We start from the raw sequence: 22,898 nt of genomic DNA, 5'->3' as shown, positions 1-22,898 counted from the left end.
GATCGGGCTAATTATATATTTTATTTATATTTATCTTTAATATTTTAATATTTATCTTTTTTATAATTATAAAAATAAAAATTTATATCTATTTATCTTAATATTATCGGTTTTATCAATAAAAATATTAAAATAAAAAATAATTTTAATATTTTACTTGTTGATGATGGATAATAATAAATGATGACGTTGGTATTGGGATATAGGTGATTATTGTACACGAGAAAAACGATGATAAAAGATTAGGAGTATTTTATATGTGCATCGACATCGATGTAATTGTCGAGTGATCCTTTTATTATTTTATATTTACGTAAAAATTATTCACATCTATATAACATTAACGTAAATGTAGAACGATGTCATTTAACAATTACATCAGTGTCGACGTGAATGCAAAACGACTTTTATCTATTGTCATCGTTTTCCTTATCTACAACAATCACCCACGACCCTTAACGACGTCATCGTCGACCTCCGTTGATATCGTGAATATAAATATTTTATTTTCGTAATTATAAGAATATTAATATAATTTTTTTTAAAATATAATAATCTTTTTTAGTTAAAAAATAATTAAAATAATATATAATTAACCCTTCGAGATCACGGGAACTAATTACGTGATAGAGCGATCTACTAAAGACTGCATTTCTCTTACAGATGTGCCAAGACACATCAATAACCTGATGGGACTCTCACTGAGTTCTCAGCCACTGCTCGCACCCATTCCATCGAGACTTCATTTCTTCCTTGGATTTGATTGACGTGCACGTGGCGTGCATGCACCCTAAAAGCCAGGAGCAAGAATGGGAAGATGAGCCTGCGAATGACCCCAGGACGTGGACATCTCATTTAAGAAGGTACACAAGACGAGACGGAGGAGATTAGTTGCGAGTGCCACGTTACCAAATCTGCTGCATATCTTATAAAAATTATTACTGGCTGCAGCCATCGATCTGTCTGTCGTCTGCATTCGGTGTTTCTTGCTGCCTCCACCTATTAAACAGCCAATGCGTTTGCTACCTCAAATCTTGCAGTGCAGGCGCAGTAGATATTGTTACTTCCATTCATGTCCTTCCACGAGAGATGTGTCGACTGAAATGCAATCAAGTCCGAGAGCAGGAGATTCTTCTCTTCTCCCTGCGAGTTGACATCTGAAAGAAGAAAATATATTTTCTTTTCGTGTAAGAGAAAAAGAAAATGCTCACATTGATATCACCAAATAAGAAATGTGAAGTACCGTGATTGCCCCGGTGATGCAAGTCGTAATAAATCCATCAATCCATGGATCATAGAAATTCTCTGAGACACAGGAGGAAAACTCGGATGGTTGCTGGTGCAATGAATATGACCGGATCCTCTGAACTATGATTGAATTTTAGGAGCCAATCACTGTCATAAATATGCTCATATAATTGCCCCATCCACAGCTGTGGGTGATTCAGGCAGACAATGGCCTCAGAAGAACAGCTGGGATGGCTCGAATTCCAGTGATTTTTAATCAGATATCGGTACGATTTAAGATGCCATTTGTCCCGCCAACCCATCCACAACTGCTAATGATCTTCGAACAGGACAAGTATTGCTTCTCTAGAATCGATGCAGAATTTGTGACACGAGGCATTCAACCTTTCATCAACGTTTTCCAATTGACTGAAATGCCTTTAAAGCCCTTCGACCAGCTTTAATTTGAAGCACCACTGCCTTCACGTACTACAAATAAAGAACCAAGTTAAACAGGGCCCCATGAACTGCTGCCGCTCAGCAGATAACAGCTAAGTTTCAAGGAAACCAATATCAAATAGTATGGACCTTTCTCTGCAGAGACTGCACGCATTACCTGAAACCAAACTTCCCATCCTGCTGTCTTGTGTGTCCATGTCGGTCGCTTTGAGGAGTATTTAATCCCTTTACAGCTTGGATTCACCATTTTATCGGCTTCTGTGGCTCCTCCTGCTCGTCAGGGATACCATGAATGAATAGTTCCGCGTGTACTGCAATCTGATTCATTGGAGACAGATAACACCAATCAAGTTGACTGGGACCAGGGCATGGGAGGTTTAATAATGCTATCTATCATCATCGTTCCATCTCTGACAGACTTCAAACTCACTCGTGGTCTCCTCTTCAGAACAGCCTCAGACGGGAACCCATTCCCAAGTGTTGGTATAAAAGCATTGCATGCATGGATCTGAGCACTCGCCAGCTGCTTTTGTCGGTCAGAGTTGGCGTGTGAAATGAGTTGTCAGCTTTTGTCCATTTCTGCTGCTGGCAGATTGTGATGACAGAGATATGAAGAAGTCAATGAGAAGAGTATGAAGGAGAGGCAGCGTAGCGTAGCTGTGTTTTGGCTTATACCTTGTCCAGCTTATGTAGGGTCTGGGTTTCTCCTCAGCAACAAACCTGTTCCAACTAATCCGATATGACAAGAAAATTTAAGCTTTAGGCAATTATAAGTTGATGATGCACTTAGACATAGATATGCATTAACACCACAAGAAAGCGAGCAAGCTTCGAATCGCCAAAACTTTTAACTCTATGTTGTTGCATTGATGAAAAATCTGTGCATTATGTTCACCGTATCAACGACAGCATCGAAATGTACGCATCTTAATGTCTGCATTCATTATAAGTTATTTTAGCTGTCCTACAGACTGACAATAATTAATTAGTTTCTCTATAATAAACTAGCATTTTATGGTTGTAGTCCAAAGGCTTCGAACAACATATATGTGTGATAAAATGTGCATCTACTATAATTTTTTTTTCGTCCATGAATAAAAGGACAAACAGAGAGGCTGAAAAAGTAAATTACCTTTAATCCAAGCCAGACTGACCACATAGCTTCTTTTCCCAAGTAGGTAGTGTCGAGTGAAAGATATATACGTATCCAACACTGCATCAAAATATAGACATATTAAAGCAATGCATTTTTATTTCAAGAAAAAGAAAACTTAGATTCCTGAGCTAAAGTTCTGCGGTAAGAACTGTTAGTCGTTGAGCAAATACAAGGATAACTCGGGGGGATAATTGTCCTTTCAAATCATTGATACATTAGACACCCTAGTATTTTTTGGTAACCCAATTAGTTGTTTGGTTACTTTCTCTACTACAGTATAGAAAAATATAATAAGTAAATTATTGAAGAAGTGCTTTGATATCCTGAATGATGATCCGCAAATGCCAAAGGTGGTGCAACGTCTTTGGTAAATGTGTTGCACAATATCGAGGAATCTGTTTCAATCTGAATACGAATGAATCCTCGATTTGAAGCAAACAACAACCCTTCTTTAGTGGCCAATGCTTCACACTATATGTCCATTTTGTGTTGGACATATATTTTCCCAACTCCTAAACATGCTCTCAAGTGATTATGTAAGGCAAATCCAGCATCTCCATCCTGCAAATAAGAGAAGCCATCAGTACTGATTTTAATGCAACCCTATGGAGATTTATGCCATTGCAATGGTAGAGAATTGGTCATTTGTAAGCCTTCGAGTATGGTTGATCTAGCATAGTAACTAATATGAGTAAAGGCTAAAGTCCAAACCCACCAGGCAGAGGGTGCTTATTATTCAACAGTGATTCATTTCTTTCTCCTTAATTATATTTTTTACCTGTATTGTTCAGGTGAGCGCCTGGTGCCTAGAGTGACTTCACACTTTCATGCCTTTTTTGTGCCTATCACCTTTGACAACAATACGGTTGGTGAAAATTGTTCCTAGTTTATATTTTTGCAAGTTTGTTTGTCATACAACTCCTACATCCAAACATCATTGTGATCTTGGATATGTCAAAAGACTTGTAACTTTGTTGATGAAAACTATACTGGGGCACTCTTTGGGCATGCAAATGCTTTGTAGCTATTTTGCTTGTATGTAGATAAATAATATGCCTAGACAAAATTTATTTAGCAACCAATATGTTGCATTCTTCAATGCATCTTTTTCCCTTGCATGTACTTATAATTTTATCAAACTAAGTTTAACATTAGGGTGTCATGAATATGGATCTAAAAATAGTTTGATGAGGTTGAAAGATAGAATATGGTAAGAGCTGAAGTTCAACGAACTGATTGGTTCCAGTAACAAGTCATAGGAGTCGAACAAAAAAAAACATCATAGGAGTCACATATTCATTTAAGACTGGTTTGAGTATCTTGCTAAGACGGACAAAACAGCGGATGACCCTTCCACTAAGGAAAGATAAGATTGTCTTTAGAAGAAAAGAATGAAATAAAAAGTCTAGTGCTATCCATGACAAAAAAAGCATGTGTCATGGGTCATCATCGAGAAACAAATCTCTATTCTGCGTATGGGAAAACACGATTAGTATCTTACGGCAGACACAACACTTGCACAAGGACAGGTCAATAAAGGTCTCGTCATTTTAACACAAAGTCTTGGTTCAATCAATATGTTCACTCAAACAAGGGAACATATGTGTTACTTCATAGTCCTATTAGAGTCTAATAACAGATAAAAAGGCAAAGAAAACAATAATATAAACATAATGATTTCAATAGGAAATCCACTTTAGTGTCCAGCCACAACAAATTCATAAAGTTCATAACCTGAAATCTAGTTTGTAGAAAGCCAGAAGTATCTTTGTGGCATTTGAAAGATAAACATCAGCTAAAAGAATCAATTTTACTTTTTCTTTTTTATGACTTATGGTAATGACCATAAAATTTCCTTAGGTTCTTTATTGCCAAAGCATCGGTAAATTAAACTACAAGTATAAATTTAATCATGAGACCAAGAAAACAAGGAAACTAGTGATATTTGAAATTTAGACAAGCGTATATGCAAAGGCATACAGCTCTATATGTTTTGAGAAGATATACCGCATGTCTTAATGGCTCCAGTGAACCACATGGTGGAACAATGAAGTGCTATGTCTAGAAGTAACAATTTGGCAAGCACTAAAAGGTCAGAAGTGTTCACATACAATTCCAACTTAAACAGTGCCGCACAGAAACATGCTTCAGAGAGAGTTCAATCCAAAGTCTGGACAAACTCATGACCAGTTGAGATTACTTAACTCCTACAAAACTTTGGTTAGACATACAAGGAACTCTTGGATAGCAGTTTGAGATTACTCTTATCCACATTTTTTAAGGTGCCAACTAGATTAAATAGTAAAGATCTTGTAATATTTATTAGAGAAAAATCAAAGAGTAGAATGTTTTGAGAAACCAAAAAATAGAAAATATAATTATCTTAAAAGTACTCCATCAGTTATGAAGATAAAAAAAAATACAAGAACAGAAAAAACTATGTACCAATGCAATGTCAAGGGATCCAGATATAACTGAACTTACCTCCAGTAATGAGTTTCAAGTTGAACATCAAATGCTGGCATAATCACCACTGATTCTATATTGTTCAAGAAAAACCATAAATTGGCTATGTACATTGACCCTCCCCACACCCTGCATTGGTGAGAGCCTTGTGCACTGGGTACACCTTTGGATATTTCCTAATACAGGCCAGACATTTCAAAATATATTAGGATTGCTGTACCATTAACACATATGTCACAGTGGTGTATACATAATGGATGTTTGTTTCATCTATTCTCTGTTGAAAATTTCATAAACACATCAGACTCACGACACAGGCGTAAAATGTAGTTCATATTCTGAAAATAAGTACAAAATGAATATGATGCAATTAAATGTATCAATCAGCAAGACAATTTACTGAAATTATAATAGGAAAATATTTCCAACAGTGCACATAAAATATTAGCAGCTTTAGAAATTTGAGTTCAATCCGAAGTCTGGACAAACTCATGACCAGTTGAGATTACTTAACTACTACAACCTTTTGGTTAGACATACAAGGAACCATTGGATAGCAGTTTGAGATTACTCTTATCCACATTTTTTAGGTGCCAACTAGATTAAATAGTAAAGATCTTGTAATATTTATTAGAGAAAAATCAAAGAGTAAAATGTTTTGAGAAACCAAAAAATAGAAAATATAATTATCTTAAAAGCACTCCATCAGTTATGAAGATAAAAGAAAAATACAAGAACAGAAAAAACTATGTACCAATGCAATGTCAAGGCATCCAGATATAACAGAACTTACCTCCAGTAATGAGTTTCATGTTGAACACCAAATGCTGGCATAATCACCACTGATTATACATTGTTAAAAAAAACCCATAAATTGGTGTGTGAAGTCTCCAGCGAAAAAAAAAAAGAAAAAAGAATGCAGGTTGTCGAAACAGCTCTGTTTAAGACCAAATGAGCCCTTCTATTGGTGTCAAACTCATTCAACATCAATCAAAACATATTTCACCTTGTTAAAGTTGTTCGACAACATAAAAGAAATATGTAAATAAGAAACGAAAAGTAGTACTACAGTTATCACATCTTATATGGCATTAGTTTTTAATTATATAACAACAATTATATTGAAATCTGTTTATTCAAATTAACTAATTCAAACATGAAAGAAGTCATGAATCAAAGGCAGCTTAAAATACAAAAAAAAAGAAAAAATTTGACACTTCGCCATTCTTTACAGGATTGTAATGCAAGACTTTTGCCATGAGGAAACACACTAGAGTTTTCCAAATGGAGCTGACACACAAGTCCTGTTAGACAAAAATTCTGTGAGGCATCAGCAACTAAAGCAAGAGCAAGTTTATGCCCACAACCTATACAAAGTGTCATTCTAAAAATCCTCCCTTGAAACATGTCTTTTGGCAAATAAAACCTAAAGATACACACAATAAAAGCCATGAGAATGGTTAGGAGATACCTTCATCATAATTAAATAAAAGGTAATCGTAAGAAACACAGCAACCCCAAAGTAAGATAAGAAAATCTGCAATCTGCACTTCACTATAACATCATGAGCATCGATTGCTTGAAATAAACCTTTCCCATCCAGATTATTATAGTTGTATTTTCTGTGACAAAGTGAACCTTGAGACATTATATCTAAATCCAAATGTTTAACATTTGAAGTAGGTAGTTTTCAACACATATGTCCACATGCCCACCACATCTCTGTACCTACCTGCATAAATTAAAACGAAAAGTGAACTGATGCTCAGTTGTGCGGCTCTAATCAATGCATCTAAAAGATAGCTGCCCATAATGAATGCAAAAGTAAATCATATACAAGATCCTCAGATCATCTATCAACATTAGGTTTATTCATGTAGACCACGAATTCTTAAAACTAGGAAAAATTCTAAGCAAGAAATTGATTCTTTACTAAGTGCTACTAAAAATAACAAAAAAGTGAAAAAATATGACACAAACTGAACTTATGCATAAAAAGGTTTTCATCTAGTTTGGTATGTAAACCATATGAATACAGGTCCTTGGGTAAAAAAACCAGGAACACAAACAGTATGCACTACAAAAAAAATTCACTGTAAATGTGAGGAATACACCAGCAGAAGAAAATATAGAAAAAATTTATTCTGAGCAAATTATGCCATAGTAAAAGATAAATTGTATAGAGAGCAGCTACAAAAGAAAGATGCTTGTTAAATTAGCCTCAAGGAAGTCCTATGTAGCAACTTAAACTCCAATAGTGCTTGATCAATGTGCATTAAATCAAAGATTTGAATACTGTACCATATCCCCCGAAACGGGCGGTATCGACCGGTTCACCGGCAAACCGGCACGCGGACTGCCCACTACCGGGTAGTATCAAGTATTTGGCCCCGTATCAGTCGATATAGGGCTGTACCGGGCGGTAACGGTCGAAATTTCAACTGGTACCAACCAGTATTCAATGTGCATTAAACCAAGGATTTGAATACCGTACCATACCGCCCACGAGCGGTATGTACCGGTCCGCTAGCAGACTGGCACACTGACTGCCCACTACCGGGCGGTATCAGGTATTTGGCCCCGTATAGGGCGATACGGAGTTGTACCGGGCAGTAATGGCCGAAATTTTGATTTCGACCATTACCTACCTGTACCGGTCGATTTCGACCGTTACCGATTTATATCGGTTTTCAAATGGTCAATTTGACAGTTGGAGGCATTCTAAAGGGTTTTTAAACCCTTTCCTCCCTCTTCTTTAAATTCATTTCACTCTCGCACTCTTTTAAACTCTCTTAAACTTATTTTTACTCACAATCTCTCTCTTATTCTCACATTTTCACCCTCCCAAACTTAACAAAACAACGATTTGTGGATTAGATCAAATTTAGAAGGCTAATTTGAAAGGATTAAGAGGAATAACCTTTTAATCAAGAGGTATGATATGAAACAGTAGATTAGTAGCGAAAGTATAAGTTTTGACATTCACTAATACATGCCTCAGGAGCTGTCTCCGACACGTGATTCACGACGATCAACCTACAACCATCACCACATTAATTCACCAATGACATACGGTGTACCAATACACTATGTCATGAGATCAATTTCAGGATTAGGTCCGGCAAGCATCTTATATTGATATACAGATACATAAGATTGAGGATCCCGATCCACCACCCGTGGAAGCCCGTCGTTCATTTTGGTGGTAGAATCAGATATATCTACACATATGATTACTTAATTCATTTGAATCTTAAAGTTTAAGTTGTATACAAAATAATCTAACAATTCAAATAGTTTTTCTATAGATAATTCAATATTAATGAAAGAACGATCCAGAATGAACCAAAATTACGAACCTTGCACAAGACTACTCCTCAAAGCCCGAAAAAGATATGTGGCACTATTCTTACCTAATTTACATTAATTTTTTAAAACTATACTAAATGTATATTTATTTCTAACTTAAAAACATATCCTAACTTTTTTTTTTAAAGTATTTTCGAAGGGTTTTATGACTATTTTAGGCATACTGCTCGGTATGTCATACCATACCGAGCAAAGCTTAGTACATTGATACGATACGAGATTAAAAACCTTACATCAAACACAACTTAGAAGCATAATATATGGATTTTAACCATAAAGTAATGCTCAAAAACAAAATTTCATGAGTGGACAACATTAAGCTTCATACTAGTCCGACTCGAGGCCCTCGTTATGCCCCAATACTAGGTAGGTTAGTCTGATACTAATTGTCATAACCCGACCTGATAGGATAACTGGCTTGTTAACTTCATTGGGTTTGAACTACTGGCTCAAAATGTTTAAGCTGAAGTCAATAGTATTATACCTATCGGACCCTTATACATAAATTTTAATTTTGTCCACTTTCGATGTGAGACTAATCGGGATGCTACAGTTAGAGGACCATGTTATTTTACTAAAGCTTTAATAATGTCCAATGTGATAAGTAAAAGAGGTATCCCTCTACTACTAAGACAGGGTTAACCGACTAATTGAATCCAATAGTGACTCCTCTGATCATAATAACCAGAACAATGTAAAAGATTCAATATTTCCTAAGTTGAAAATCTTATATATGCAATGTGAACCCTTGAAAGCATCTCCTCCACTCCTGTGTGATCCATACCTTAAGAAACTTCACATATATCTCTTTTTTTTTTTGCTTCCATCTAACAATTCTGAAATTGCCAGCACTAACACCAGCGTAACCTATAGCAAACTCTATCCGCATGGATCACACATTAGTTAGATAGGCGCCAAATAACCAACGATGCCAAGAAAATTTCTTAAGCAAATTTTTCTTTCAAAACATAAAGTTATTCTATTCAATTACTTCTATATCTCCTACTAATATATAACTACAAATCATCATGTTGTGAATGAGGTATGTGGAAGACAGTCCTCGATCATTTTCTCAAAACACCCCAACATCATCAAGAATTCAATGCCATCACACCAGAACAATGACCCTAACAGTGTCAATGCTCTAGATCCATTAGCCATCATTATCATCCCCCAATAACTCTAACTCCGTGGATCTGCCATGTCTCAACCCACCCCTAACGCTGCATTGTTAATTCACTTACCAAAAGGCATTATCCCTTCATTGATTAAATAAATACTTCAAAAAACCCTACCACTCTAAGATTAAATAGTTCGCATACCCGCTGCAAACCAAAGAACTTCACATTCACCGCCAGATTAAAGAACTAAATCAGAGTGGGACAAAGGGCTCTGAAGGAAGACCGCTCGAAGCTTCTCACGAGGTGAGAGGACTAGATCAAAGACACCACCTAATGTCAATTCTTGAACCGTAAACTTCCTAGCGACTAATTCCCGTTTACAGAGAGAAGCTTCCTGGCGATTAATTCTTCTACCCTGGGGAAGAAGAGTAGAGAAAGGGGAGTAGGGATCACCTGATTCTTCTACCACGGAGATGCTTCCTTCTCGATTAATGCCCGCATTGATCTGATCCACGTCGTTTAAGGTCTACCAACCTGAGAAATCAGATCGGATCCGAATGCTAGGAGATCCGATTCCACGTTCGATCCGAATATTTCTCGGAGTTCGGATCTTCCTAGGCTCGACGGGAATGAAGAGAAGAAAAGAGCAACAAACAGAAAGAACCGGGTCGGATATCGGGTTTCGGATCCGAAGATTCCAGGCTTTTGGATCGAAATTGTGAACCAAGTCCGCTCCTATCGGATCCAGATCCGGTCTATTCGTAGGCTGCTATTGCTCATAGATAACAGAGTAGAATTAGACGAGCTCACACTTTTGTCTTCCTCGTGCTCCGTTGGTCGGCGGTCGCCGAATTGGAAGCAAGCGAAAGCAGCGGGCTATGCTCTTCCTCGTCCCCGTATGGCGTCGGTTCCTAAGCAAGATATCGTTCCGAAGTAGATGATTTACTTGAAGAATAAGAAGAAAGGTAGATGTTCTTCGGCGCTGTCATGTTTTCTTTTCGTACTCTTTTTCTTATTGATATTGTCGGCTAATAGGGTTATTCATGTTGTGTTTTCTTTCTTGATTATAAGTCTTCGTGCCTTTTCCGATGTCGAATGGAACACGATACGAAGCCTGTGTTTCGATAAGATCAGACTATCTCAGCAACAGAGATGTCAAGATTCGCCTCGTAAAAGGAATTCTTTGAGAGCTGGTTTTCGTTTGGCGTCTTATGCCATTGTTGTAGACTGGGTTATAGGATATTTGCTTTAGTCTTTAATGCTGTCGTTGAATCTGTACCTTTCACCAATTGCCAAAGTGAAGGGAAAGAAGAAGGTTTGACTTATCACTTACCATTATCCAATTGAGTTCTGTTTGGTATTGCCATGTACATGCATGTACAAATTTTGTGGCATAATTTACTTTCATTTTTCTGTATATGGCAGAAGTGAAGCAATCTCTTTATGCTTGTTTTCTCAATATGAGAGAACATCGGATGTGGTGGCCCTGAAAAATGAAAACAGCCAAACTTCAAGGTCAAGCATGGTAGTTTTTGCTGAAGCTACAGCTTCCATGTTAATGCAATGTGAGAAATGGGAAAAATTACCTTGCCATGTTAATGCAATGTTTGTTTCAGTGGACTGGCAGTGCGATTTCAATCGTTGGTTTCAGCATCAGTTCTTAGATCTTTTAGATAAAGGATGACTTGCTGCATTACTTTTTCTTCTGAACATGTCCTTATCTACATGGTACAACTGGCTATGGATACACAACCTTTTCTAGTGGAATTATTTTGTGTATTCAAGCTCATTTATATGTGCACATATGTGCAATATACATGGTGTAGAAGATTCATTATGCATAAACAAAGTCACGATGAGGTTAGAGATGTCTTGGAAGCCAAGTCAGGAGGCAAATATTAAACAAAACTTGATGCTATATGGAAAAATAATGTTAGAGATGAAAGGACTAAAGTATCAAGATTTTACGATTAAACGATTACAACTTAAGGTTCCACAACAATGCTCTTGTGGTGTTGTTACAATTGTATAATAAGCATGAAGTTTCCAGTGATTATACCTCTCAATCTTATAGTTTCAGCCAACATAGTTTCTGCAATCTGCAAAAGTTTCTTTTTCCACAGAAATATTAATGTTTTTCTGAACTTGAATTCCATATGATTTATTCTGTGTTTTTTTTCAGCTGCCAAAAAATGCTGGCTTTGGAGGCATAGCAATCTAACTCTGCTCCTGATGCTCCATAGATGTCAATTTTCTTTTGTTTTGCGACCAGGTTACCATAGAATTTGTGCAATATTTAGCATAACAAATATTCAAGTTGCGTAATTCTTCCATTACTTCATATGGATGGTGCCCTTATTCTTCCTGTTGCAAGAACAATGAGCAAATCCATTGTCGATGTGTTTCTCCGGTGGTTTCTCTGTTACTGGAACATGTTCTGATGATGAGCTCCTGATTGTTCAATAATCATTGAAAATTGTTTTGTTGAACCTATCAGAGGAGAGCATTACACCACTTAATTAGAATGTGATCATTATCATACTTATCGAGATATGCTAGAAGAAAGCCCTTGTGTCTTCCTACGAGAAATTGGGTGCCACAAGCAGTATCATTGTTTCATTCGCAATTGGTATGATAGACACCTTATTATGTGCTATTCTTCAAATGGCATGTGTGTATTATCGTGACACTCTGCAAAGCTCTTATGTTTGTGCAGGTAGGAAGGTGTTCTCAGAATCTCTTATGTTCTATGAACTTGTTTTCTCTTGAGTTACTAGTTTTGAACTTCTCCAAGGTAATTGATTGAGTCACAAGCAGTATCATTGTTTCACTTGCAATCGGTATGATAAACACCTTATTATGTGCTATTCTTCAAATGGCAAAGCTCTTATGTTTGTGCAGGTAAGAAGGTGTTCTCAGAAGCTCTTACGTTCTATGAACTTATTTTCTCTTGAGTTACTAGTATTGAACTTCTCCAAGGTAATTGATTGTTAACTTTGTACATTTGCACTTATCTTTTACATGCTTTTCCAGATTCCCAACAAGGACAGACAAGTTTGCATGAGCTTCCTGCCGTTCCAAAAGATACCCATTGTATGGGAAGGTTGACCATCATTCTTGAGTTCCTCCACGAGTAACAGATGATGGAACCTGAATCAGGAAATTGGCCTGGTGGAGAAGATGGCTGAGAACCTGTATGCTTCAGCTGCCAAGCAGGCCCCTCATGATTTCAAGATCACGGTTGTCTTCTATGCCTAAAACCAATAGGTGTCACTGATTTGACCATGAAACTTTTCGATTCTGATGCAGAGGGCATTGTTGACTTCAGTGACCTGAAAGGATCCACTTTCTTGACTTGGTTCTCCTAGGAGGTGTGTTCCCTAAGATCACATTCTTGATGCTGATGTTTTCTTCGCATGTAGATGGCATTTAAGTGGTGAGAACCTAACTTCTCTCTGTGCAGCTACCAAAAGCTTCGATCGAAATGCTAATGCTCTACAACCTCTGCTGGATACAGTTTGCAGTCCCCAGAGCTACAGTTCCTCGATTGACCTCGTCAGGTAAGCATAAGTTACTTTGCTCGAACATCCATTTCTATGAGTGTTTGCCAAGTAACAAAATCTTGAAAGCTAAGAGACCAAAAAAATGCTATCTCCAGTAAAATAATAAAACTAAAGGAGAGAGTGGAAGAAAGAGGGCCACACGTCGTTGCCGAAATGATAGGTTGGTTATGGAATCGCAGTCATGCTCGCTGTATAATAATATTGCGCAGCCAACCGTGGGTGACGAAGCAGTAATACGTGATAGAAGCTATACTATTATTAGCTAGCATTTGGCAACATTTTGGCCCAGCTATCACCAATCGAGCTGCCAAAACATTGTTTTATTACTTCTAGAGGCTTTTGATATAGTTTGTGTTTTCAAAATGTTTTTTCTTTTAAATTATCAATTCAAATTAGTTTTTCTTATTGTTTCTAAATCTAACCCGACTTTTCATGTCTTATAACAACAACAATAATAAAATCGTAAGTCCTAATTATTTATAGTTGGTTACATGAATCTTTTATTATTATTATGATATATAATAATTCACTTTTATTTAATTAGTGTATTTATAATTTTTATTAAGATTTTTTTAATCTTTCTCTATCTTTTTTTACTATTAAAAATACTATATTATTCGACTTTTGTAAAATGATGTTGGAGAAGATATATATATATATATATATATTCGTGCTGATTAAAAAAGATTTTTTTTCACCTTCTGAAGAAGATCATTAGAATCGAAAACAGAAAAACGTGGATTTCTTGTGATTGTAAACTTTTAAGTGCTTCTGTCAAAGTACAATTCAGTTCCCTTGAGACCAGACATGGACATAAATTTTGTTTTATTTTTTGGTTTTAAGGTCAAGAGAGAGAGAGAGAGATATAATAAGGCTGAACTGTGGCCAAGTAAATTTGCAACATAAGAACATTAATGCAGGGTATGGAACATGTCAGTCGTCCGTGGTACTTAACCATTTAACCGCTAATTAAATTCACCATTTACACTCCCTCCCGACTTGTAATCGAAGCGGGTCGGTACGCCGTGGTACTTAACTATTTAACAGCTAATTAAATTCCCCATCTACGGTCCTGTCTTCTTAATGGAAGTGGGTCCTAAGGACAATTAACGGGCCAGATCGAACGCTCGTTAAAAACGCTATCACGTCTTCTTAGTTTCTGTGTGCGTGGAGAGAGGAGAGGAGAGGAGAGGAGAGCAGAGGAGTGGAGGGAGACTTGCAAGGCTCGTCTCTTCGGCTCCCGTCTGACCTCTGTAACGGAGCTCCAACGGTGAAGATATATCGGAAGGAAGAAGGAGCCCTTTGTTTGGTTTAGTCATCGACGACGCGGCCTTTTGGACGTCGGATAGGGATGCCGACGATCAGATACCAGATAAAGAACGAGTATGGCTTGGGCAGGTCGGAGCTCTATGGAGCTGCGGACAAGAATGACCCTGAAGCACTTCTCGAGGGTGTCGCCATGGCTGGACTGGTCGGCCTCTTAAGGCAGCTTGGCGATCTCGCAGAGTAGGTTTATATTCTCGTTTTTTCGGTAACGAAGCTTCATCCTCGTTCTTGCATCCAGAGTGAGCTTTTCATCCTCGGTGTTACCTCAAGCGTGATTTGGATCGGTTTCTTTTCCTTCTTTTCTTTGGGTGGTTTTGGGGAAGAATGAAAGGTGAGAGACGATGTCACGCGTTCTTGGATTCTCTTTTTCCTCGTTTTCTCATGCCAGTTTTTGGGTTGTTGAGTATCTCTGTGGTGTTGGTTTGGTGTGATGTTTTATGTGTGTGGGTATGTGTTGTGATATTCTGCTGGGAAGCGTGGTTGATTCAATATCTATGCACACTGATCCTGCTTTTTTTTTTGCTTTTCGGAACTTCTTTTTATGTTCTTTGTACTTCGTGGTGCAGATTAGGGAGAGATTAGGAACATGATGAGGTCTGGATATTCTGAAATTTTGGTTTTTTGTATTGCATATGATGATGATCATCTGCAATTGGCATGAGATTGGATTGTCTACTGGCGCCTTTGGGTTACGTAGGTCTTTGTCATAGCTAAGTTATGGATTCAATTGCTGGAAGGGAGGAACAAGGGGCAAATTAATTTATTGCATACATGATGAACAGTGTCCATTGCTACACTTTTGATGATCATTACATTGTAAGAATTTTATTTCATTCAAATTGACTGGTTTTTTTAGCTAAGTAAATGAACCCCTTAACAATGGCATTCTGGGAAGTGTTCTAAGCAAATGAACCTGGTGCTTCATATCATCATCGGACACAAGACACTTGTCCCATGCTCATTTTCAGATAACTGAACCATTTCACTTGATTAGATTTCTCAAAATTTCTTCATGATTCATAATCTTGTTTATTGTTTTGAAACATGTTCGAATTCCTTGGTGCTTCATAAGATTTACTTTGAATAAATGAATATTCTGGAATTGCACTATAGCAAAAAGTTAGGTTCATCTTCCTCCACCAGTAGCGGAATCTGTATCCACAGGCTAACCTTCTTTTCCTTATTTTGTATTTCATATATAAACCGATGGACCTAAGATTGAGCATCATCTCTTTCTTCAAGAATTTGAAAAGACTTCCAAGTTTAAAATTACTTGGAGCGAGCAAGGATTTAGTTTGTGTTTGGATTATGTATTTAACAAGTTGACTGGACTACATTGTCTAGATTTACAATGTATAATTTTTATTCAGGTTTTCCGAGAAGTTGAGCTGAGTAACCAATTAAAGTGAAGAAATTTTAGGGAGAGGCATTATGGTTGTACAAAAGTAACTCCAAATAGACTTTGATCCCCAAAGCCTAATTCCATATACATGTGAAGTCATAGGATTACCATTATTAGGTGCACTACACAAGACAGTTGTCAATGACCAAAAAACAGGATCAACTACCCACAAGAAGTCTTATTCAAACTAATTAGCTTGTTGTTTTGGTTCCTTAATATGCATATGGCCAAATAACTTTAGATACCACAAGGAACTGTGATAACTCAGGTCTTCGTCTGTGATTTTCTCAGTAGCTTCTAAGTATTGATGACTTGAACCACAACCAGAATTCTTGCATGTTTTTCATTGAAACATAATTACTTTGATTCATTACCACAGATAGGAAGCTCAAATATTTAAAATTTTCATATCCATTAATGGATCATTTGTAGATGAAATTTTGTATAACATCTGGAAACTACTATTCTTGCCAATTTATCATGCTGAACTGTTGTTATCCTGAATATGTTTATGGACGTGGTGCAGTTGCTTAGCTCTGAGTATAGAATGTAATTGTACAGATTCAGTCTTCTCACTGCATCTTAATATCCATTCACAGTGTTGTGACAAGCACATTTTATACTATAGGTTTGCTACAGAGGTGTTCCACAATTTGCATGAAGAAGTAATGAACACTGCTTCTAGAGGTCATAACATGATACTTCGAGTCCAACAGCTAGAGACACAGATTCCAGCAATATCAAATGGCCTTTTTCATGGGAGTGGCTCTTCATGTTTGTCTTGTAGGGAAGGTCAGCTTGCACTTAAAAAAATTTATGGTTTAGACAAAACAGTTTTGTTGTATATGATGACTCAGATGTTGTGTCAATTATCATCTGTTTTCCAATGTTCTGCACCTCTAACACCATATAAAAAAAAGGAAAAACACCAAGTTTTAAGATGTTGATGTAATGTTTTGTAATTTAGCCACAAATCATACTTTTCTGCTTGGCATTAGCTACATTGCTCGAAAGGTATTTTACTTTATTTCTGCTTTTCTAATTCATTTGATAAACATGCATCCAGGATATTTTTTAACTTCCTCATATATATTTAGGTTTGGTGGCTATTGAATATGGAACTTGCATCGCTTGATTGTCATTGCCATGATTTGTGATAAACATAGAGTTGGACATGCATGTAATTACGTAGTTGCCACATATGTATTTATTCTGAAACTTTGTTTTCATACCAATCGATTTTTTAAGAGGCAAAATGTTGGGTGGATAGCCATGCATTTTATTAAATATGAATTTTTAATTAAGATTTTTTTTCATAAATTTTTATCTGAATACGCTTGCTTTGTTTTGATTATTAGTTTCGTGTCAATTCGATTTCATTCACATAGAAATTTATTTAGTTTTTGATCTGTTGAACATAATCAGACAGGATAACTGACCATATAGACACATTATTGAAAGATATTGCCATTGACACAGTGGTGAAGTACTGTTAGCATGACCCAAGGTACTACCAGTCCGCTAGGATTTACCATATGACTGCAAAGTCAAGTAAAAAAAGGGGATGTGATTTATGTTTGTGGCAACCGGAAACTTGTCGAAATCTATATTTAAGTTAGAATTTTATTGAGTTGCAGATAACCTTGTATATAAAGCAGTATTTTGGAGCTCATGCAGTAAATTAGAGAGGCTCAAAACAAAGTTAACTTTTATTTTTAGAAGGCACTTAATGATTAGTACAAATGCCATCATTTGCAGGTATTGATTGGCACTGTAATATCCAAGTGGACCATAATCTAATCACTGCAGGAGATATGCCGCATTTTTTCATGGATATGTATGAAGAATGTCATGGTCCACCACAGTTATTCAAGCTAGACAAGTATGGCATTGTTCTAGTTACTTACCAGCCAGACTTTATGGCTTCTTTTTCTTCTTTTTTTTTAATTCATACGTCCTTGCTTCTGCAGGTTTGATGTTGGTGGTGATGGAGCATGTTTGAAGAGATACAGTGATCCATCTCTTTTTATGATGGAATTGACATCCTCCAGATTGGTGGAACATGACCCTCGGAGAGAAAAAAGAACTTGCAAAACAAAGGTGGTCAATTAAAAAACACTAAAAATGACCTGCAAGGAATAATACTCATTGCATTTACTTTTAGGTAGGATGTATTTTTCACAAGACCTACTAGATTGGCTTCTTTTGTTGGTGACAGAAAATAAATATACAGTGAGCAAATAACATGATGATGACTTTGACTTTGTCCTAGGAAGAGTGATACATGGCTCCCTATGCACATTATAATTTTAATGACACCAGTTCTTAAACCCAACCCTTTTCCATGTATTCGTTTCCAGTGTTGTGTCAGGTATGCTGAAAATCTGTATTACTTAGTATGTTCCTTAGGGGATGGCCCTATTTAAATTGACCAAATAAATAAAAATAATACCGCATTGGCTAGTTTAGTATCCTGTTAAAGGTTTCTTATATTGAATTTATTTTTTTCCGAATATCAGATTAATATCTCTTTCCATTGAATTAACAAAAGCTGAGATACCAGCACTAAGTGACAAGGAGTTGATATATGTCCACATGCTGGTGATAGTAAGTTCAGTTACAGCCTAATATCCATAAAACCTGGGGTTGATGCTAGCTTAATACCCATGAACTGATGATAGTAAGTGACAAGGAGTTGATGCTTATTATGTCTATTTTTTCTGCTTAAGCATAATGACTTTCAGCTTGACATTATATCCAATGTTCTGTTGGAGAATTGTTTAGGTTGTGCCTTTTTCTCTTCTTTGCACCAAGAACTTTTGTCAGTTAAAATTGCCACTTCTTTCTCTCTCCAGAAGAAGGTATCATTTTCCTGTGGTGGTGAACCACCTAAATCTTTCTTAATGTCTCACTTTGATTCCAGGTATTTCTTTCTTGATAGTTGATACCTTTATAGAACTCTTTGTCCTCTGAGGTTCTTTCTTTGTCATAAATTGATGCTGTGTATAGATTGCAGCCTGCTACTTCTGGCCAAGTTCTTGACAAAGTAACCTTACAACATGTCAAGTTGAAACCTAGACAACTGAATGAATCAGTTAGTCACAGTCTAAGAAGTTACATGGAGAATCATATTGATTTGCTTCCAACAGAGCAGCAAGTGGCTTCCGAGACATCTATAATTCAATCCATCGGAATGAAATCTGCTGACTTGATTAAGTCGGCCACTGAGGTGCATGCAATTGTAGTTGATACATCTTCCAACAGAGAGAAAAACCAAAGCCGATCTCCTACCAAGCAGGAAATGACAACTGCAGGTGACTCAGAGAAGCAGAAAATAGAAAGGATGAATTTTTCAGATAAACAGTTTGAGCCAACTAGTGAAGTACAAAACGTGCATTCTGTCTATTTTATGCTGGAAGAAAAGGCAGTAGTTTCCAAGAATAAAAATATAACTGAAGGCCATTTATATGGTTCTCAGCCTAGTGAAGTAGACCTAAATCTTTCAGTTGATCAAGAAGTCGAACAAAATGGATTTTCACCTGATGCTGAATGTAGATCACAAAACAGTTCTGATGGCTATATTTCTGATGAGATTTCTAGTGACTTGGACAATTACATGGACGCACTTACCACAATGGAATCAGAATTAGAAACAGATGCTGAGAATCAAGGTAATACAGATTCAGTTTTTGTCAGCACTGAATCTCAAGAGACAGATTCTGATGCAAGTGATGCTAATGAGGAACAGGAGGAGTTACAAGCTCAATATTCTAAACAGTATTTTATAAAAAATTCTGCTTCATCACCAGGTTTCACTACAATATTCAGGAAAGGGGCAGCAAATCTTTCCTTCTCAGATACTTTAGGTCATATGGCTGCTCAATTATTAGAAGAGAACAAGAATGACTCTGATTTTCCTCCAGAGTCAGATGTTGGCCTAGGCGAAATGAAGGGTACCCATTTTGAGCAGACATATAATGAGCCTGTGAAATGCAAATCTTCAGAGCATTTACTTCTAAGGACATCAGATGTTTCTTCATCTGCTGTACACAGAGAAGCATTTTGTAGATCTTCTATCACAGACTTAACTTCTACAATCTCATTGGTTACGTTAAACATTATGGAGACATCCCCATCTTATGAGAGAAAAACTGGCCAAGCTGTAAGCCATTTGGATGGTGAGTCACCATGCAAAGTAGATGCTTCCGAACTCCCTTCTGAAGAAAAGATTAACATGTTACATGGAGAGTTTGCTAAAAACCCTGGCATCTTATCTGATTCTCTACACCATATGACAGACCTAAAGCTTTTGATGAAAGATGATATTCCTAAAGAAAGTGATCCCAATGAATATATCAAGGAGCAAAGCACACATGATGTGGTGAGTTCTAACAGGCCGGTGCTTCACTTGCAGAAACAACATGAAACTGCTCTTGAAGTAGGTACCACAGATATTGAAGTCTCAGACCATATAAAGTCTCAAGAGTCAGAAAAGCATGATCAAGGAGCTTGTTGCCTTGTGAAGCCTGCTGTACTGGATGAAGATTTGGGAAATGCCATCACAGGTAATGACAGTTTAGCAGCTTCAACATTGGTATTAACACATGAAAATGCCGATGCTGTAACCCAAGGAATAACTCCCATGCCTAACATGTCAACCTGTAAGGCGGATATTTTATCTGGGGCACATGAATCTCCATGGACCTTTACTGGACATAAAGCATTTTCTGATAACACGGATGTCCTGTCTGAACCTGTTGGAATAATCTTATCTACTGAAAATGAACTGCCGAAATGCAATCCAGAAGAATCAGGTGACGACATTACCAGTGATGTTGATTTTAGCGAATCTAACATGCCATCATCAAATGAAACCATATGTGGGGAACTTTCTTTTGAAGGATCTATTCCATTTCAATGCAATTCTGATTTGCATAAAAATACCTCCGGTTCTGTTTCGGTACCTGCTCCACTAATCCGGTTGAATAAGGACTCGATATCTGAAACTATTCTGCAGCAATCTTCTGAACAGCAGCCACAACTAGCTTCGAGTGCACCACTTCCAGAGGATAATGTTACATCGGAAGATACTAAAGAGATACTTCCAGGGAGATTGACAAAACCTCCTCAGGCTTCTCTTGTCTCCAGTTGTAGTGTGGCCCAACCTCCAAGTGGATCAAACACTGACATATCATTATCAACCGTTGAGAAGGAACATTCAGGAGACTTACTAGCTGGAGTTGAAATTACAGGGTCAGATTGTACCGTGCAGTCTCCAAAATCATGTGATATAACAGTAGCTGTCAAGGGTGGCTACGAAGATATCTTACACTCAGATAGAAAGTTGGTGCACCCAGCTTTGGAGTTGCCACATGAAGAGGACAAGCAGGTGCATGATGGCAACGCATTTGAAGAAGATTGCATGAGAGCAACAGAACTGCCATCAACTGTAGAAAATGAAAGCTCTCGAGACATTTCTGTATTGAAAGGTTCAAAAACATATCCTCCAACATTGTCAGAGGTAATTCCAAGTTTAAATGAGAGGTGTCAAGAGTTAGAACTAAAGAGATCTCAGAATGGTATTGCAGATGGTGAGAAGCACAAGGACACCCACGAAGTTGCTGGTTCTGCCTTAACTGTGAATGGTAAGCTTCCACTACCACCATCCACAAAACCTAAGAAATCTGGACATGGATCTCTTTCTACAGAAGAAAAGGATTCATCCTCTTTACATTATTTAACCACACCGACTACAGAGAATGAGAAACCCACAAACAAACTTCGCTTGGTTATCAGTAGGCCTAATGACCCCTTGATTGAGGCTATTGCATCTCATGACAAAAGCAAGGTATGTAGTTTATTTCCTGCATAATCTTTAAAGTAACATTGGAAAACAATTTAATTGATGATTTTGCAGTTGAGGAATTGTCTATAGTACAGGACCTTTTTAAAGAATTGTTCTCACCATGTCTATTTTATTTTGATGACTGCAGTTGAGGAAGGCACCCCAGCTGATTCATTCTTCTGTCATGCCAAAGTCCGATGAAAAAGGATCGTTTCTGGAGCAGATAAGGAACAAAGTCGGTATAATGCTTTAGATAATAAAATCTTTGTCTCAAAGTAAAACACCTTTTATTATCATATATTGATGCATTTTGTTCTTTGTCAAGTCCTTCAACCTGAAACCAATGGTGGCACCGACAGTGAAGTTCAAAGGTGGCCCTCCAACAGACGTAAAGGTCATCGCCATTTTAGAGAAAGCAAATGCAATCCGGCAGGTCTGTTCTCTGGCTCAATCGGAAAACTATTGATCTGCGCTTACATTTGTTCTCTTTCTGGTTTCATACAGCCTCTCCTAAATTACTCCTTGATTTAGGCATGTGCAGGAAGTGACGACGACGACGATGACGAAGAAGATAACTGGAAGAGTGATTCTTAGGAATCACTGACCACAAGAAGTACTTACAGAACTTCAAACGGATTCACTTTGCTGATCATTTTGAGATTAGAACGAGGGGATGATCGATAGAGTGTTGCTCAACGTTGAGAATCACATTCATGGAACTACTGCTACTATCTCGGTCACATATTATGAACGTTACTGTTCTTGTTCAGATCAAGATTGACATGCCATCCGGGTAGAGTGTAGTAGTTGTATGGAGATCTATTACATCTATCGCATTTTTCTTCGTCGGATTGTAGGATGATGTAATGAGTGTCGGTAAGCACACCGTGCGGTTCTTTTAACTGTCCTTACGAAGGCGATCTCGATCAGAAGGCCATAATCATCTCGGCCCACGCTGATCAGT

At 37.3% G+C, this 22,898-nt stretch overlaps 1 protein-coding gene and 1 long non-coding RNA gene across 18 annotated transcripts; one reads left to right on the top strand and one right to left on the bottom strand.

Moving 5' to 3' along the window:
- Positions 1–818: 818 nt before the first annotated feature.
- On the bottom strand, positions 819–10,297 carry LOC135622518 (uncharacterized). 11 transcript variants are annotated; one of them, XR_010491084.1, is made up of 9 exons: positions 10,000–10,233; positions 6,947–7,040; positions 6,780–6,852; positions 5,327–5,484; positions 2,819–3,403; positions 2,362–2,415; positions 1,844–2,271; positions 1,244–1,716; positions 819–1,157 (listed from the first exon to the last, which is right to left on the bottom strand). It is a non-coding gene; the product is annotated as an uncharacterized LOC135622518 (long non-coding RNA). The 11 variants fall into 11 exon arrangements; XR_010491079.1 differs by lacking the exon at positions 10,000–10,233 and adding an exon at positions 10,252–10,297 and having other exon boundaries at positions 1,844–2,004; positions 2,117–2,271; positions 5,327–7,040; XR_010491080.1 differs by lacking the exon at positions 10,000–10,233 and adding an exon at positions 10,252–10,297 and having other exon boundaries at positions 6,102–7,040.
- Positions 10,298–10,565: 268 nt separating this feature from the next.
- Positions 10,566–22,796, top strand: LOC135622516 (protein SCAR2-like). 7 transcript variants are annotated; one of them, XM_065124431.1, is made up of 16 exons: positions 10,566–10,763; positions 10,870–11,113; positions 11,224–11,363; positions 11,981–12,427; positions 12,515–12,699; positions 12,832–13,038; positions 13,108–13,169; positions 13,262–13,358; positions 16,718–16,881; positions 17,848–17,971; positions 18,060–18,189; positions 18,945–19,012; positions 19,099–21,937; positions 22,083–22,169; positions 22,260–22,367; positions 22,466–22,796. In XM_065124431.1, exons 9-16 carry the CDS (start codon positions 16,758–16,760, stop codon positions 22,526–22,528), a joined length of 3,543 nt encoding a protein of 1,180 aa, XP_064980503.1. In that variant the 5' UTR covers positions 10,566–10,763; positions 10,870–11,113; positions 11,224–11,363; positions 11,981–12,427; positions 12,515–12,699; positions 12,832–13,038; positions 13,108–13,169; positions 13,262–13,358; positions 16,718–16,757; the 3' UTR covers positions 22,529–22,796. The 7 variants fall into 7 exon arrangements, with proteins under 7 accessions (XP_064980503.1, XP_064980506.1, XP_064980505.1 ...); XM_065124434.1 differs by having other exon boundaries at positions 11,224–11,313; positions 12,832–13,169; XM_065124433.1 differs by having other exon boundaries at positions 11,224–11,323; positions 12,832–13,169.
- Positions 22,797–22,898: the final 102 nt, after the last annotated feature.

Source organism: Musa acuminata, chromosome BXJ2-9, assembly GCF_036884655.1.
Source record: "Musa acuminata AAA Group cultivar baxijiao chromosome BXJ2-9, Cavendish_Baxijiao_AAA, whole genome shotgun sequence".
NCBI lineage: Eukaryota > Viridiplantae > Streptophyta > Magnoliopsida > Zingiberales > Musaceae > Musa > Musa acuminata.
This window is presented reverse-complemented; position numbering and strand designations above follow the sequence as displayed.

Excerpts from the sequence above, each read along its gene's own strand:
- LOC135622516 (XM_065124428.1), top strand. The coding sequence starts at position 14,713 with ATGCCGACGATCAGATACCAGATAAAGAACGAGTATGGCTTGGGCAGG. Across the intron at positions 19,013-19,098 it reads ATGTCTCACTTTGATTCCAG|ATTGCAGCCTGCTACTTCTG; the intron begins GTATTTCTTTCT and ends TGCTGTGTATAG. Across the intron at positions 22,170-22,259 it reads TGGAGCAGATAAGGAACAAA|TCCTTCAACCTGAAACCAAT; the intron begins GTCGGTATAATG and ends TTCTTTGTCAAG.